Source organism: Panulirus ornatus, chromosome 12, assembly GCF_036320965.1.
Source record: "Panulirus ornatus isolate Po-2019 chromosome 12, ASM3632096v1, whole genome shotgun sequence".
Classification (NCBI taxonomy): domain Eukaryota; kingdom Metazoa; phylum Arthropoda; class Malacostraca; order Decapoda; family Palinuridae; genus Panulirus; species Panulirus ornatus.
In genome coordinates, this window is record NC_092235.1 from 25,848,962 (window position 1) to 25,866,464 (window position 17,503).

A 17,503-nucleotide genomic window follows, 5' to 3' on the forward strand; every position below is an offset into this window, starting at 1 on the left:
ACATCACGAAGCTGTCAAGAATTTGGAACTTTTCCTTCTCAGAGTCCAAAGTTTAGCGTGCATGATGAACACTACTGACACGTCGTATTTCACACGCACGTCGCGTACAAAGAATTTTTTTAAATATACGCCGTGACGTGCAATATATCTCAAAGTATACATAGATATACTCAATATACATCAGTATTCATCGAATTTGTGAATGATTTTAATGATAAATTCCCATTATATATATATATATATATATATATATATATATATATATATATATATATATATGTGTGTGTGTGTGTGTGTGTGTGTGTGTCTGTGTGTGTGTATGACGTATTATGGCCATTTTGATATGTACAATCAATCCTTGATGTGTATCTTACAAGTGGTCCTGATCTTCAGTATATTACGTCTGATATTCAGTAGCCTGCCAGCTGCCCCCAAGCGAGGGAACTAAAGATATAATCAATATATTAAACGCATCTGTCTTGCTAACAGCGTATTTAGATAACAATTGCAACCCTGTAAAGTAAATTTGATATATCAGTCGTTTTTATCATATCTTGTCGCATCTGAGTAGCTCTTAAGCATGACCTAATGCTATTAAGAATATCATGGTGTCATGAGAGTTAATTGTACATTAGTATTTTTATATAGATCTTTTAAACTGACTGAAGGTGAGGATAGAATTTTGGTAAGAATATCATATTCGCAAAGAACAGGTTTCCTACGTTACTATTTCGTAAATAACACCCTAGTGTTACGTAACGAATGCTGTTGTATGTCCAGTCACCGTTACCAGAATTTACTATGAAAATACGACCTTCATATTCTCGTACCAGTCTCCCGGGAGACAAGACACCATCCATGGTTGATTTGCGACTGAGCGCTCCCCAGGGAACGGTGGGCGTGGCTTCACTTCAGGGGGAGGAGCGTAGCCCCAACTCACAAGCTGATTGGCTCTCCGAGCGCGCACCTCCCTTGTGACCAATTAAGTAAACAATGGGGGAACATCACGGACGAATCTCGATTCCTATTGGTGGACGGGGGTTTACCCGCCGGTTTTTTGACGGCCAGAGACAACCCTAGATTTCTATTGGTTGTTGACAATTTACCCGCCAAGATTTTTTTATACACTCGATCTTTGTACTGTTTGTTATACGAACGTTCACTCTACAATTTTTTATTTCAAGCGAGTGTGCTTATTAAAGACGCTATGTACAGGACCACCTGATAAATAGGCTCCTCGTCATTGTCAATCTTTATATTTATCACAGCCAAGATGGTCGGTGATAACATGTAAGATTCTTCTGAGCAAATACATTTAAAGTGGGTAATGGACGTGTCTGGGCCCGGCCGGCTCCATAGTAGCGAGGTAAACTATGTTTGTTTGGGCTGAGGGTCTGACCCGAGACTTTTATACGAAGATGGGAAGTGGAAACAGAAGGTGGATGAAGAAGGAGACGTGGAGATAGTGAAGAAGGGACACAAGAGCAATGATAACGTAGGGATAGTGATGATAGGTGGAAGATAGAAAACGGAAAGATCAGGAGAGAATGGAGGGAAATGTAAAATTATTTCAGAAAAACTCAAAACTCGAGAAATGAAAGGAAGTATTAAATAATCAATACGAGATTATAACAAACTTAGCTATTGATAGAAATGTAGTAAGTAAAGAAATGAGATGTAAGACAAATAATCATAATAGACATAAGAATGTAAATTTAATTAGAATTAATTCAAAAGTGAATATTGAAGCAGATTGAAAATTATTAACTCATGAAAGTTAGGATTGATAAATATATGAGAAGATACTAAATAGATAATGATAGATACACGAGAAAGATAATGTTAGATGCATGACGTAGAAAATAAGTATAATTATAGTAAGGAAACATAATTCCATGAGAGCTAAGAAGAAAACGTAGACACATAAGAAATGAGAAGAAGGAAAACGAGAGAAGGAGAGACTAGTATTGAGGGTGTTAATAGACTTCGTTAGAAAACTGATTTTGGTAAACTTCATTTAAGAGGAGGTTAGTAAACTTTAGAAAAATAAATACTATAAACTTTTTTGATAAAGGTAGACTGTTCTTGAGGAAGAGATTGTCAATATCATTGGGAAGGGAGTGGGTATACCTCGAATGGAATCTGTAGACTATTGTAAAGATAGGTGTAGACTAATAAGGATGGAGGTAAACCATGGGGGAACTGCGAACAAATGCAATATAAAGTTTATAGGGTGAAGAGTGTAAACTGGAGGTAGGGAGACTGGGTAAACTTATCTCAGGGGTAAACTTCAGTGGAAACTAAGAGAGGTGGTAAACTTTGGGTAGAAAGATAAGTACTCGTAAACTAAGAAAGTGTTGGATTGTGAACACTAAACTGTTTAATGAGGTCACCCACCCCTTCATTCAGTAACCCTCTCGGTTGTTCGTTGAACTGCTTGTTAACACTGTAGGTTGTTAGCCCGGAGTACTCTGTATGATACATGGTCGTTAGGCAGTTCAGGGATTGTCTTGTAATTACTTTTGCTCTTGATGACTGAGGCATCTGATTGGTCAGCTTTTGTGATGTTGAAATCTTTGGATATATATATATATATATATATATATATATATATATATATATATATATATATATATATATATATATATATATATATATATATATATATATATATATATATATAAATATATATATATATATATAGGGAAGTGGTAAAAAGTAGACTTGAAAAAAGAATGAGTACTTTGAAGGACTGTTGAATGTCACATGATACGGAGGCAGAATGTGGGACATTTGGGAGCGAGAGAGTCTTGGCAAGTGGTCTGGTGAAGAGAGGTGATGAAAGCCCTTCGTAAGGCGATGTGTGGCAAAGCAGCTGGAGTGGATGGGAGTGCAGCTAAATTCCTCAATACTTGGGTTGACATTGTTGTTGATTTTTCTTTTCATTTGCTAGGCTACTCAACCTGTGTATAATCAGAAGTGAGATGCCTGAGGACTGTGAGAATGCATTATAGTGCCACTGTGTAAAGACAGGGAAACAAAGTTCGATTCTTGAATTACGGAGGTATAAGTATATTGAGTACACCTGGTAAGTTGTATGGGAGAAGTGGTGATTGAGGAGGTGGTGGTATGTACAGAGCATCAGTCTGGGTAGAAACAGTGTGGCATTAGGAGTGGCAGAGGATGCGTGGCATTAGGTGTTTACCTCGAAGAATGCGTGTGAAAAAGACCTAGTGAAAGAAATGGACTGTGTGGCTTCTATGGATTTGGGTAACATTTACCACACTATGCTGTGAGTTTCTGATATCTTCCTCTGTCACAAACAGCGTTGAAGGGACCCAATGATTCGTTGTTGTTTTGAATTCCCTTGTATTTCTTTGTATTTTACGTTATTTCTTTGTATGAGAGAGAGTTGAGAGAGAGGCCTTGTGGAAGGATCTACGAATATATGTTACATAGAAAAATACTAAGTGCAGTGATGGGCTTTTACTGGGAGAACGAGTAGAAAGGGAGGAAGGTGAGTGGTTCTTAATAAGGGTGAGTTTGCGTTCAGGATGTGCAATGTCACCATGGCCATTTAATCTATTTGTTGGCGAGTGATCGGGGAGGGCGAGAGGCGACCGTGGGATTGAATGACTTGGATTGGTGTGGTATACGGGGGCGGAGGGATGCCAATGGGCTAAACCAAGGGCATATGAAGCCATGAACCATGGAACAATCGTTTCGGCTTGGCTGTGGATGGTGGGGTCTGGTTTGTTTACATTGTACGTGACAGCTAAAGCGTGGATGTGTTCTAATAGGGCCGTTGATCATTTGATCTGGTAAGTTACCTTCAAAAGGCTAGATAAGAAATCGTGTATATATATATATATATATATATATATATATATATATATATATATATATATATATATATATATGTATATGTATCCCAGCCTAAACCTGGTAGTTCCTATTTTATCGACTGATGTCCAGGGAAGGATGAACAGCCGGATTGACTGTGGCCCGACTGCCTCACCCAGGAGTCTGACCTGTGTTTGACACCTGCATGTTTGTTTGTGTGTTGGCTTCAGGTTTATCTTGCTTGTTCCACCCTTCATGGTGGTTAATGACCTTGTATAATCAGGTAAGAGACGACTGAATAATGTGATTGGTGTTAGTGACAGATTGGAAGAATATTATATTTATGTTTGTTGATTGAGAAGTTACATTGAAAAGGACACGATGGTCATTATAGAACACATGAACACAATACTGTTGTACATTCTATAAGTAAACATTGATAGAGTTAAGCAAAAGTATTGACAAATAATGTTGATGAGGTTCCTTAAGACTGCCATGCTCTTGTAATGATTGTTATCATTTTATGTACTAATAGAATGCATGCAGTAAAGTATTAGACAATTTATGATGTATATACTTTGCTGCATTTCAACCTGCAGCCTCTGTTTTAGATAGTTTATGAATGATAAAGTTACTGTTGGTATTCACCCTTCTCCATGCGTTCCTTCCATTTGTCTCCTTATGTTGTAAGTGAAACTAGTGTGACCTCGACAAACCCTGCTACTATGGAATGAATTATTTTCTCTTGAAGTTGTCTAAGTATATTAGTAAGTAGGCCTCTCATGTCTTACACCTTCCTTATTTGTGGCACCTGTTGTGGTAAGGCATCTCTCTCAGTGGTGTATATTGTCATCTCAGAATGAACTAAAACAGCAATACACTACTAAATACAGTTAACAGCCCTTTAGAAGACACAACAAAATGTAATAAAGTAACTTATGTTGAAGATCCTGATCCAGGTGAACGTGGCAGGAAGCCATGGTTTGTATCCCACTGAAACTTGACAGTCTTGTGTTGTGGTTGTGTGTGTGTGTGTCGACCTGGAGGCACCCTGACACCACACACACACACACGCTACTGTCGCTATTTCTGTCGGCAAAATATTCGTGGTTATATCTAATTATCTCCCCAGGCGTCACACTGGAAGAATAAGTTAGTAAAATCTTATGAGTAGATCTTTATTTGGAGTTGTTTGATATAATGTCGAGTGAGGACGTAAGGTGTTAATGATATTTAAAAGGGCGACGACTAGCCAAGTGTTGGGATCGTGATGAGGTGTAGGACAAGTGGATGTGGCCTCGAGGTGAGGTCCTGTAGGAACTAGACAGTTATAAGGGAGGATACTGTAGGAACTAGACAGCAAAAAAGAAAAAAAAAAGACTAGAGAGCCACAGTGAAGGATATTGAACGAACTAGACGTCCACAAAGGTGAATGGTATTTGGGAGATTGTTATATAATACAATAGAAAATCCTGATTATGGAGTTATATCTTAAAAATTTTATTAAATGATATGATGACTTCCCATCTGTATTGGATGGGTTGATTACAGAAAGGTTACTAAGCTAAAAACTTTTTTTCAGCTGTTAATAATGTTCTCTGATAATTCCATGTTGGCCAGGAACTAATAATTGCGTATGTGGCTTGTTATCTAATTATGGAATACTTGGCCTAAGTGGTGTGTAACTGAGTAGTTTAAAGTCACAGTAGGTTTGGAAATTATATCTATACATTAACTACAGTTATTAGAACTCTGCTCCACTTTAAGCATTCAGTTAAATGATATTACAGTAACTTAGGTTTCATGGGTTAGTTTTAAGATTCTTTGTAAAACCGCAGATGTGAAATATATGACAATCCTTATCCAAGAATACTAACCTAGGAACTAGTAACTTGAGCATTGCAGTTTATTCTGTGATATTAGAGAAAGCAATAGTGGGGAGGGTTGTGAATAACTACGAAAATGTGGGATATATTAATGTGGAACAATGGTAAAAGATAGATTATCAGAACTTGAAGAAACTTCTGACTTCCTTAGCATTCAAGGCGTAACGTTCAATTTTCCGCATGAAGGATCCCCATTCAACCCGCAACTAGGTATTCCATAACCATCGTATAATGTCAGGAAAGGCAAAAACCCAAGGTGCCAGTCATACCACTTCCCAACCTTCTTGCAACAAGCCCAACTGGTCCCCAGCAGTAGTCCAGTTTCATGTTGATATACTATTACCATACATCTGGGCTGCTGGGGGAGGTTAGATACTTTTACTTCATGTAGATAGATAGGTTTTGCAACCAGGGTAATATATTACCAAGTTAAGTCAGCTTTGATACTTTTTGATTCAATTTTTGTTTTGTAACATTTTCAATTTCCAGACTATATATTACTTACTTTCTTCAAAGTCATATATAGTAAATGTAAGGAGGATGTTGATAGCTACCATTACCAATTTTGTCAAAATCTTATCAAGTGATGTGGTTCAAGAGTACTATTTTACCAAAACTTCTGTCGAGACTGTAGGATTCATTTTGGAAAATGGTGTGAGATTGATAGTGTGATTTGTTTATTTCTACTAATAATAATGAATAGTGGGGAGGGCTCTGAAGATTAGGGAAAATGTGGAATTAACATAAAGTAAGTGAAATAGTTCCCCTTCCTTCCCCCTTACAGCCAGTGAAATATTAGTACTTTAATTTTCAGTGTACATTTTATTAAAGGTAAGAATGAAGTTCAGTGAACCTTGAAACTGACTTTTATTTATCTGTGAAAATTATATCAGTGGACTCGCTATACATATGGAACAAATGTGTAGAGTACTGGAATCACTAAAGATTAGATTTCTTGGTTTAGTGTTGTGATTCTTTGTTAGACCACAGATAAACACCATATGATAAAAAGATGATAGTAACCTAAGGAATTTAACTTGTGTTACCAAACATTCCTTTAAAGTGACAGCTGTAGCTGGAACAGAATTCAGAGATTTACTTTAACTAGATCATATATTTGTGTATTGAGTAAAACTAACTTTGATTTTCAATGGTGGTATATTGTTTGGAGAATACAGGAAGACCAGTGGAGAATGATATTCACTTCTGTTTTTGTATCCAGTCATAAGAGTTTATAGTAGGGAGGGATATGCACATTAGGGAAAATGCAAAGTAAGTGAAGCATGCTTAGAAATTAATAGAGCTCATAAAAACTTTGATTACCTTCCCTAGCAGCTGCAAATGATCTTATATAGCACTATTTAGAGATATCAATTTGTTGCCATCCATGTGAGTAGAATAGATATTAGTAGGTAAACTAATGCTTAGAAACACACACACATACCGCGTTAGCGAGGTAGCACAAGGAAACAGACAAAAGAATGGCCCAACCCACCCACATGACATGCACATGCATATACATAAACTCCCACACATACATACCTATACATTTCAACGCATACATACATGTACATATACAGACGTATACATATGTACACATGTACATATTCATACTTACTGCCTTCATGTTTTTTTGAATTATTAGGATAGTTATCCTGAAAAAGAACATGGGTACATGTATGAAGTTGAACTTGGAATTCCACAGTTGAACAAAAACATGTATCATCTCGGTTAGAGATGCTACCCTTAAGCAAACTTTAAATTTTTTTTGTTTTCTCACTACCAGGAGTGGACAAAGCAAACCCTTTTTGAATTTTAAGAGAATTATTTTGTTTTTAGATCACTAGAAATAGATTATTACATAGATTAGAAATTATAGTAAAGTATTATCCTTTATATGTTCCAGGCAGGTTGCAATGAAGAGACAGCTTTCAACAGCAATGTCAGACTTGGTTCTGGCCTTGTCTGCCATATGGGGTTTCCGAATGCTGCATGACAATCCTTCGGCTGAACACCAGTATGGCAAATGGTGGTTCATGCTCATGACTCTAGCAGCAACATTGGGTGTTGTTAGGTTTGGTGCCTGTAAGTACTGTCAAGCTATGTGATGTAGAATTGTGAATGAAGTCAGTAGATTTGCATATTTCTGTGCATTGTTACTTGTAATTAGCATTTCCGAAATTTTGACCGTGGTCACCTGAATTCTGATAACTATATTTTCATCTTGGTTTTTGTCTGCTTGCATGAACATGCAATGAATGATACACACACACACACACACACACACACACACACACACACACACACACACAGCCTCTTTAGTGTATCAGTTAGTGTCACTGTTCATGATTTAGTGGGTCCATGTTCAAATCCTTGTCAGGGGGGATTGCTTTTGGTCATAGCAGCTGTTCATTTATGTGAACTTTGTGGGAGAGCTGGCAGTTGTTAAGTATGATTAGTCTCTCAAGAAGAAATGCATTTTATTACAAACCAGTCCCTTGAAGTCAGAGGGAAACCCAGAGTAAAGGTCATTACAGAAACAGGTGCATGAAAAGCATCAGGAGGGACAAAAAGAAGCCTTTCTTCAGCACAATGAGAGGCTAAGAGGTAGGGCCCCATTAGTGTAAGTTCCCCCATATGTACAAACAATTGATTATATAGAGGTTGACAAAAGACACATGCATGCACATATATGAGACAATCTCAGGGACTTGGGTTAGAGTTCCACACAGAGTGAGTTGGATTACAAGCCCTTGTAGTATAGTGGTTAATGTTACAGTGTATGACTTGTGTGATAATGTTCATGTTGGCTTACAACCAACCCAACAGTTCATCCATTTCCTTAGAGTTGAGCAGTGAATAGGCATCTTGCGAAAGCTTGGATGTATATGTAGTTTGTTACTCTTGCTATTTATGTAAAGCCAGGACCCCATTTTTGGAGTTCCTGCAGGTTTGTGTATGCTACCTTTAGGAATAAGGTAGATGGACAGGACTCCATTAGGGTAGGAAGGTCTTTGATGATGCTATACTCCTTTCTGTACTGTAACACTGATATATCCTGAGGCAGGGGTCCCTTCTATCCTCATTAGGTCCTTGCAACACTGAGGAAGGTGGCTATATCCACTGATCAAGACTACAGGTCACAAAGTGTCATGTTTGTCCATTTGCTTTGAGTGCAGGGTGTAAGTGTTTGGTGTCTTCTCTATGGTAGTCACATTTTGGGCATGAATGGGCTTGGGATATGTTAAAATGGTGTTTGTACTGTTGTAGTGATCACTGTAACATTGTGCTCATTACTCATTACTTTTGTATGTTTTATTAGTCCATATATGATCTTATTCAAAATATCTATGTCATGGTGCATCCCACATGCCTCTAATTGTTACTCTGAAAGTATATATCTCTGAATTCTTAATATGTTGATGTTAAAATTGTTTGTTAAGTGGACTTTCTCTATTTCTATTTTCCAGATCGTCACAATATATTTGAAAGTGACAAGCTTTTGAAAATGATGATTTGTTATATATTGTATGGGGATGAAGCTATTAAATATGTTCATATCCTCATCTTCTATTTTTCAGTATTTCCTCGTTACCAGTCATCGGTGTTGAGATACCACACTAACTTCTCTTGGCTGTGTCGGGCCCTAGGTGTTCCTTGTTTGGCAGCTGAAGTCTGTAATGTGTATCAGCTCCCTGTTCTCAGCAGGGTAATTATATGTTTGTGTTTTTCTATATTTTTTTACACGTCACTGAAAAATTATTATAAGTAAACCCTGAGAAAGAAATTTGGATAATTGAAGTAATTTGTATTTAGGATCACTTAGGCCTAATACCTCTCAGACACTGGTGAGGAAATGGTTCATGTACTTACAGAAAATTTTGCATTTGCTTTTCATTTCAGGGATTCTTAATGAGTGCTGTAGCTACTTTTTTGGCTTCATCTCTTAAGAGTCGCCACAAAGACCATGTGACAGACTTAGTCAACATTGCTTCTGTGCTTACAATACTTGGACTTTCTGTAACAGGTATGTGCTTTGTTGCATAATTTAAAACATAACAACTTAATCATGAAGGCTGCGAGAAATTACTTTTAAGATTGGGTTTGGTATACATTAGTAATTTGTTTAACTGGACCAGGAACTCGCCATAAGAGAAGTTTTGATATTCTATGGAGGAATAATACATAATTTTTCTTTATTTTCTTGTATTTGTGCCCAGTATCATTGTCTCTTTTGGTTGATTACTTTCACTTCATATCTCTTACGGAATGGAAGTCACTTTTTTAGGGGATCTTTTAATTTATTGGTTGTACCATTTTCCATATTAAGAGCTGGATAGTATATGCAGAACCCTTTTCAAACAACTCGCCTCCTAAGTACATCCATAATGGTGTTGAAATCTGGAAAGTGTGTAAAATATTTCTGAAGACTAATTTATGTTGATATACTTTTACAAGTATAGCAGTTACACACAGAATGAAGAGGAAGAAAAGTAGTCTATAGAAAATAGAGTTATAGAAAATGGCATCCTTATGTGGATAGCTGTGACTTTTAGTAATGTTTTGCAGACTGTTACCATATGTCATGAATGTGACTTAATGAAAAGATAATCAGATTTCAAAATTTTGTGTTTATGGACACGTATCAATAATTGTTTAGGTATAAGGTTACATGGAGAGTATTTTGCCTACCCTTTTGGATAATGGGAAACAGGAATTCATGTTGATTGATTGATAAAGATAGGCAAATTTTTATAAAAGTATATTATGTGTACCATCTTTTCCTACATTAATGTGGCACCCAGAGAAGGCCCTTTACCCACTTTGCTCATATTTGCTTATTCTTCACTTGGAACATTCATTTCATGCATGTATTTACCTTGGATTTCATCTGTATCTTTTCCAAGTCACCTGATGAGCTTGATTATAGGCAGATGATTACTTGCCTCGGAAAGTGTCTAGAAAGCAGTTTTCTGCTTATGCCGCAGCACAGTAATCAACATGGGCAAGAGAAGTGAGAGGAAGTGAGGGTCTTTTCCCTGTTTTTTTTTAGTTTTTTCCTGGTAATTGTGTTGTCGTAGTTCATCTGGCTGCCAATTTAGGGGTGACAAACACTTTCTTGACTATTGTTTTCATTTCATATAAAGGTTCACTCACATTTAAGGAAGGTCAGATCAGGTGCATGTTCCCCTGCCTTCTGTCATGGCACAGAAATCTCTCAAACTATATTTTCTTTTCCAGGTGGTAATAATTTGCTTGCGGCTGCCAGTGTTCTGTTCATCATCTCGGGAATTGTGGGATCTGAGGGAGATATTCAGTTGATCAGTATGTCTCGTGTAGATGTCTTGCACTATACTCTGGTTGCCATCAATTATTGTATAGCTTGGGGCCTAATAGAAAAAGTATGATAGAAGATTTTTATGAAACTTTGTAGTTAAAGGTGTGACTAAAGCTCCCATCCTTTGCCCTTTAAAAGATGAGTTCATCACTGCTACCTCAACAGTGTAAAATAACATCATTGCCAGTATGGTGGTCCTAATGCAGCTTTTTTTTTTTTTTTACCTTGAACAGAAAAGCTAGAGCTATGAATTTAATTTTTCGGCTTTTTTTATGCATTAAGATTGGTAGTTTCTAAATAGTCTTATTTATATATAGTACTGCGGTGATTTTTCTTGAGTATAAGGGATGACTTAAGAGAGCTAGAAGAAAGATAGATAATTTTTCCTTTCAGTAAATCCAGTTAATTGTGGATGGGTATAAGTTGACAGTCTTCACTTGGATGGATTATTTAAAATGAAAGTAAAAAAGTTACTATACAGTTGGAAACATGGTCATTGTCTGGGACATTGTTTTTATGACCTCAGTTGGCTTGTAAAGTGGTGCTTAAAGTTATTATAGTAGATATATAAACAAATGTAAACTGAACAAGGTTATTATATATTGTCATTTTCAAGCTACCAATGCTCTGTCCACGTCCTATTGCCAGATAGCACTTAAAGGGATTCTGTTTGGCAAGCTGCTAAGTTGACATTAAAAGCAATTGCCCATCATAGCCTCCAGTCCATCGAATGTAGTCGTATTCAATTTGTAATTACAAGCTGCCTTTGTTCACTCTATATGAGGAAAATGTTTTGACATCTCTAAAATAGTTCTGCAAGGTGCCTTCATTCATAGGATAATAAAAAAGTCATGTGAAATTGCTATATGTCTTGCTCTTTCGTGTTTGGAGTAGTATGGTTGGGCAGATCTCTGGTAGCTGTTTGGCATGTTGTGACTTTTAAGTACCACAGCCCTTTTTCGTGAATGAGGTACTATAATCCATTTCAGCATTGCCCTGTATGCAATATACTTCGAAAGATTCAACCCTTACCTGTAGAAAGAAATTGTGGGCTTTTACAGCCATCTATCTAGTCTTGGTGAGTCTTATTAGTAGCAAGAAAGCTGGCATAGATGATTAAAGTTGTTCCATCCAATTTTCCATGTCTCTAAGACCTTGTTTCCTCCTGGGAACTTTCCTTAGGGAGGGATTGTAGTCGCGGTAGAAAAATCTCGTGGCTGCCTTATCCAAGCACACCTTCGTGCACTCCCTCCTTGATCGACTCCCCAATGAATTTCCTCCTTTTATCTCATTTCAGTTTACTGTCTCTACCAGTCTGTCATAATACATCCCCTTAACCTAACCAAACCACTTCAAGGTTCTGTGACACTGTACCCCAAGTCTTTTTCCCTTTAACATTTTGCATCTCCTACTCCTCAGAGTGCTTCCAATACCACCACAGATAACTCATTTTAGCAGCCTAGTCCATAACTGTTTCATTTCCTGTCTATGTTTCATCCCTTTAAAGTAGGTGTGGCAGAACTACAATTTTATTGTTGTGCCCCCTTCTTTCATTCACAGTAACATATATCCTTTTCATAGCTCTCTCCAATAACCTTCCTTCTGTTGACAGCTTTCTCCATAACTCTTTTGAATATTGCCATATTTGAATAGTGCTGAGCCCAAATACTTCAATTTTCCCATTTCTTATGCTAGCAGTTATTCTAACCTTGTAATTCTGCTCACTCTTTTCTCTATATTGCATTTCACTCCACTAGCTCTCCCAATTCCAGGCAGAATCCATCACCTTACTCTTGTGAGCATTTACTTTCTACTTCTTTCTTTTACTCCTCATAAGAATTGTAGTAAAACCCCGACTACACGCTGCATCTCACAGATAGAGAGGTTACTTACAACTAGAGGTTTTTGCTAGTGTGATACCTTATTCTTCCCATCAGCAATTATGGACTCAAAGATTTTTTGTTATTTTTTATATGTTCTGATTCCTCAACGTTAAAAGTTTTTATTGCTAGTTGAAAGGCCCTTTGCAGTTAGTGTTTATCTGTTAATCCTAATTTTTTACGAGTTTTTTTGTTTTCTACTCTACCAGTAACCAGCCTAAAGATATACATGAATAACTGAAAATCAGAATACAGTATGACTTTTCAAAGGATGTAATATTAAACTGCCTTTGACCCTCTGCAAGTCAACCTTTGGAATAATTTATAAGATTTTCTGGGGTAGACTTGTTAGAAGTAAGTATTGATATATTGATATAAGAATGTTATGAATATGTATTGTCCCCTTTCACACGTTTATTAAATATAAAGATTCTTGTAAGTTTTATGATCCTATTCTTCAGATTTTTGCTTTCAGGTTGACAGTTTTAGTTTCACTGGGATAGCCCCATTGGATTGACCAATAAAGTTGTAAGTTCACTTTTAATGACAGAGATTGATAGTCAACATCAGAATCACATGCCGAGGTAATGTAGGTTATCCCAAACGGTTTGTATAAGGATTCCCCAGGACTTACCCTGGCTTGGGCTATTGTCAGTGACAACACATACTCTTGATACCATTATTGGCATGGGTTTGTTGTGTTCTCGAGGTGCCATTGTGACAAAGGTTAGATGTGTATCCTCAAGGGAAAGTGTGAAAGCTTCACCTAACCTTCTGTAGCTGCTGAGTTCAAGTGTAGAAGTATAACCCTGAATGTAGAAACCTGCAGGGGGATTACATGGGAATAGTTGATTATCAGGAAGCACTGGGCAGGAGCTCCTCTAGCTATCCGGTGCTTTGTCTATTTTGGGCAGTTAGTGTGTTGCTGGAAACGTGGTAAGGGGAATGTTTTGATGAGAACATTGAAAATAAAGACAAATTGGATTGCAATCTCGAGAACTTTTCTAGAGTTGTGATATCTTGACATTTCATTCCGATGATATATGACAACCCTAAGCAGGTGGAGTCCGGTAAGGCCTCTGTTATGCATTACACAAATGTAAGAAACAGGTGAAATCATGTCAGATGAAATTATTGTAATTGGATGGCCATTTTTGTTATTGACAGCACCATTTGGTTCATAGCATTAGAATAATCAATTAATGGACTACTTTAAAGTGTTTCCTTGTTTATCTACTTAAATACCAATTACAGTCGTTCATATCATTGGCAATTCATAGGCCTGGGGCCCAAAACCATCCTTAGAATACTTTTACGAGAGCATGGTTTCATGCTCCCCATTTTCGAGGACACTGTAATGGGAAGCATGCTCCAAAAACTTTATTACTCCAGTTTGTCTTTTTTGATTGGTGATCACCTGTCCTTTAAAGAAACTTCTCCTTTATTGCTGTATTCACAAGGGAAACTGGGATGGCCAGTACACTGGTCAGCTGAAAGGCCTTTTCAGGTTTTACAAATATGACCAATGTTACCCCTTGACTGGTAGGATGAGAATGAGAGGCTGTTCAAAGAAAACGAGAGCAATGAAAGGTAAACTATCGTGTTGGATTATGATTATAAATAGGCTTTGAAATATATTTGGATAATGACATTCGAAAACGCATATGGCTGTTACAGACGAATGAAATATTACAACTGATGACGCTAAACAAGATGATAATGGGTTTGTGAGTCATTTTGACAAGTATTTTGTTTTTGAAACATGAAAAAGTTTTTATAAAGTTGTCTGGAAAATATACCAGAAATTATGTAAGGGCAGCTGTATGGTTTAACTGCAAACGAGAGGGTTTAATCGGGCCTATATGGACTAACATTTTTATTCAGTAAGCCCATAAAATTATGAAGATAATTCAAATAGTTTTGAAGAAAAACTAGAAATTATACAGGCAATGTTTCTAACATCAAGATTCTATACTATAGAACTTACTCCATTTTTTAGAAAATTATACAGCGAATCACGGATGGCATCTAAGCTAGTTATGTTCATTTAATTGATTTTTGATTTTCAGTTTTTTTAGAATATCTTGTATGTTTTGTTGTACTGCTGTTCCATTAGTGTTTCCGTGGATTTGTTCAACAAGATATTTGCTGAAATTGTGGCATATTTTTTGCCAATTTTTAGGCGTCCAATTTTGTCGTTCGATGATATATAATGTATCAGGTGAGTATTAACTGTTTCCTGAATTCATGTACCAGTTTGAGTTGAGTTATAAAGGCTTACAGTAGTCGAGTAGACTTGTGTGGAAGGATCTATTGATATTCCAAGAATTTTTGACGATTTTATATTTAAGTGATCCCTTTATTTTTTGATGCCTCACTTGTGAAAGAACTATTCAAGGTCATTTAGCATTATTTATGGATGTCTTTGTAGTACATGTAATGGTCGTAAAGTATAAGTGTTGTTTCTATCAAATAACTTGATAATTAAGTGGCTTCGTAATTTCAACCATTTTGGTTGAGTTAAAAGATTTTGATTTTTTACACTACTTTCTGTTATGACATTGTTATATACGCACATCTGGTTTGTGAATTAAGTATGGTTAGGAGATTACGTATAGTTTCTAAGTGAAATGTTTTGTGTTACAGGCTCGGTTAGTTGCTAGAGATGATACGCATTTGATGTAATATACACAGCTGATGTGTGTGTGTGTGTGCAAAGATTCGCCAAAACGAAGCTTGGCGAAGGTATCATGTCAGTATAAGGTCCGGTGTGACATTATTGGCACAAGTCGGGTGTTGGCCCAGGGGTAACTGTAGTATATTGGGGCTCGTAGGTGGATGTGTGTTTGTGTTAATGTTAAACATTGATTAGTCTGGTAACTTGATGTTTGTGACCAAATGGTGTACAGAGAGACCGGGAAATTCACCATGAATATATAATGATTTTATTTAAGTTTGCTTAAATTTCACTCGATTTCGTTGTTTTAACCTTTTTTTTCCAGTTGTTTTTGAAATATTGATCTGTGGATGCCAAGGTCATCTGCAAATTCTTTAACAATATTTTATGACTAACTCCAGTTTTTGCGAAATCAATTATATATGGTATTACATTTCACATATACAGATTAGAATCACTATGAACCCAGAAACACGGTTACTATATTGTAAACAATTCTGAGACCATACTTCGCTCTGTGTCTGTGTTATCGTTATAAAGTTATTATATAATCCATAAGATATTAAGTAATAGCCAGGTCATCGGCTAACCCTCTAACTGTCCAATTCACGACAGTTATCGGTCATCAGTGGTACTGCTCATGCGTGGAGGCAGGCTTTCCCGTCATTATCAGTTTCATTAACTTGTAACAAGAGCCAGGATCAAAAATGATCTCAAAAATGTAAATGATCATCCACAAGAAATGTACTGAGAATATGTTGGACAACTGGATGCTAGCGATAGATCTGGATAGAGAACATGAATTCATAGATAGGTCTATTTTCTTGAAAAATTACTGTAATTATTCATGATTATATGGAATATCTCGTGACGTGTACTATGGCTGAACATTGTTGAATTGTCCAGTGAACCTTGAGAATTGTTTTTTCCCGCGTGTAAAGATGTTTATAGATATATTGATCATGGCAGATTTTCTAATACATGACTGTTGATTATTATATACTAATCAGACGGTATTGATTATTATACACTAATCAAATTGAAAGCCATAAGTCGTTTATTCACTGCCCCAATTAGTCAAGAGGCTGGTGAGAAAAAAAAATAATGAAAATTTTAGTTACCCTAAACAGTTTGGATGGTAAACATCCAATGAAATAGAAAATGAACTTACAAGATAAGTAGATCGTACAGGAAAATATTGCTTGGTGTCACCTGCTTGATGCATGGTTAGGTAAGCCAGGTCATTACAGTTGGTAAAACATTAGTTTTAATTATATGACAAAAGCTAAAACATTCGCGTTATGACATCCGAATTGTTGAAAGGGAATCCAATATGGTATTTTATGTTACACGATCGATATGAATCAAGGCTTTACTTGGTGCCCATAAGGCAATCAAAATTTATTATCTGGGATATTTTCACCCAGTGCAACCTTTGACCATTTAAGCAAGAAAAAAAGACAAGGAAATATATTATACTGTGAAATATATCCCTTTTAGAAACTGTTAAAATCATTTATATAATTTACATTAATACTTGCGTTTACTCACGTACATAGTAATAAATTATTCCAATAAATATATGCAAGAAATCATTATACATTCAATATTATCATAACAGCTGCAAGTGTAAGATTTATTCACATCTATGCCAGAGCCAGTTAATGAACCCACACATGTACAACGCTGACATCTGCTTAAGAAACCATCAGAGTATAGTAACAGACGGGCCGCCTTGTGCCATTACTGGCACCCCGAGCACACACACACCAGAACTGTGCCAGTAATGGCACCTTTAGCACACACACACACACACACACACACACACACACATTGCACTGCGAGAAGATATGAATCATAAGGGTGTATTAACATTAGA

The 17,503-nt window shown here is 36.6% G+C and overlaps 1 protein-coding gene across 1 annotated transcript; it reads left to right on the forward strand.

The window, feature by feature from the left end:
- The first annotated feature begins 4,845 nt into the window (after positions 1-4,845).
- LOC139751902 (uncharacterized) lies at positions 4,846-13,380 on the forward strand. Its single transcript, XM_071667581.1, has 5 exons — positions 4,846-4,995; positions 7,636-7,814; positions 9,311-9,438; positions 9,633-9,756; positions 10,971-13,380. Exons 2-5 carry the CDS (start codon positions 7,646-7,648, stop codon positions 11,135-11,137), a joined length of 588 nt encoding a protein of 195 aa, XP_071523682.1. The 5' UTR covers positions 4,846-4,995; positions 7,636-7,645; the 3' UTR covers positions 11,138-13,380.
- Positions 13,381-17,503: the final 4,123 nt, after the last annotated feature.

What these genes read in the sequence shown, in the direction of transcription:
- LOC139751902 (XM_071667581.1), top strand. Translation starts at nt 7,646, where the DNA reads ATGAAGAGACAGCTTTCAACAGCAATGTCAGACTTGGTTCTGGCCTTG. An exon ending in TGTTGTTAGGTTTGGTGCCT is followed by an intron (nt 7,815 to 9,310) that starts GTAAGTACTGTC and finishes TCTATTTTTCAG; the next exon opens with TATTTCCTCGTTACCAGTCA. An exon ending in AGCTCCCTGTTCTCAGCAGG is followed by an intron (nt 9,439 to 9,632) that starts GTAATTATATGT and finishes TTTTCATTTCAG; the next exon opens with GGATTCTTAATGAGTGCTGT.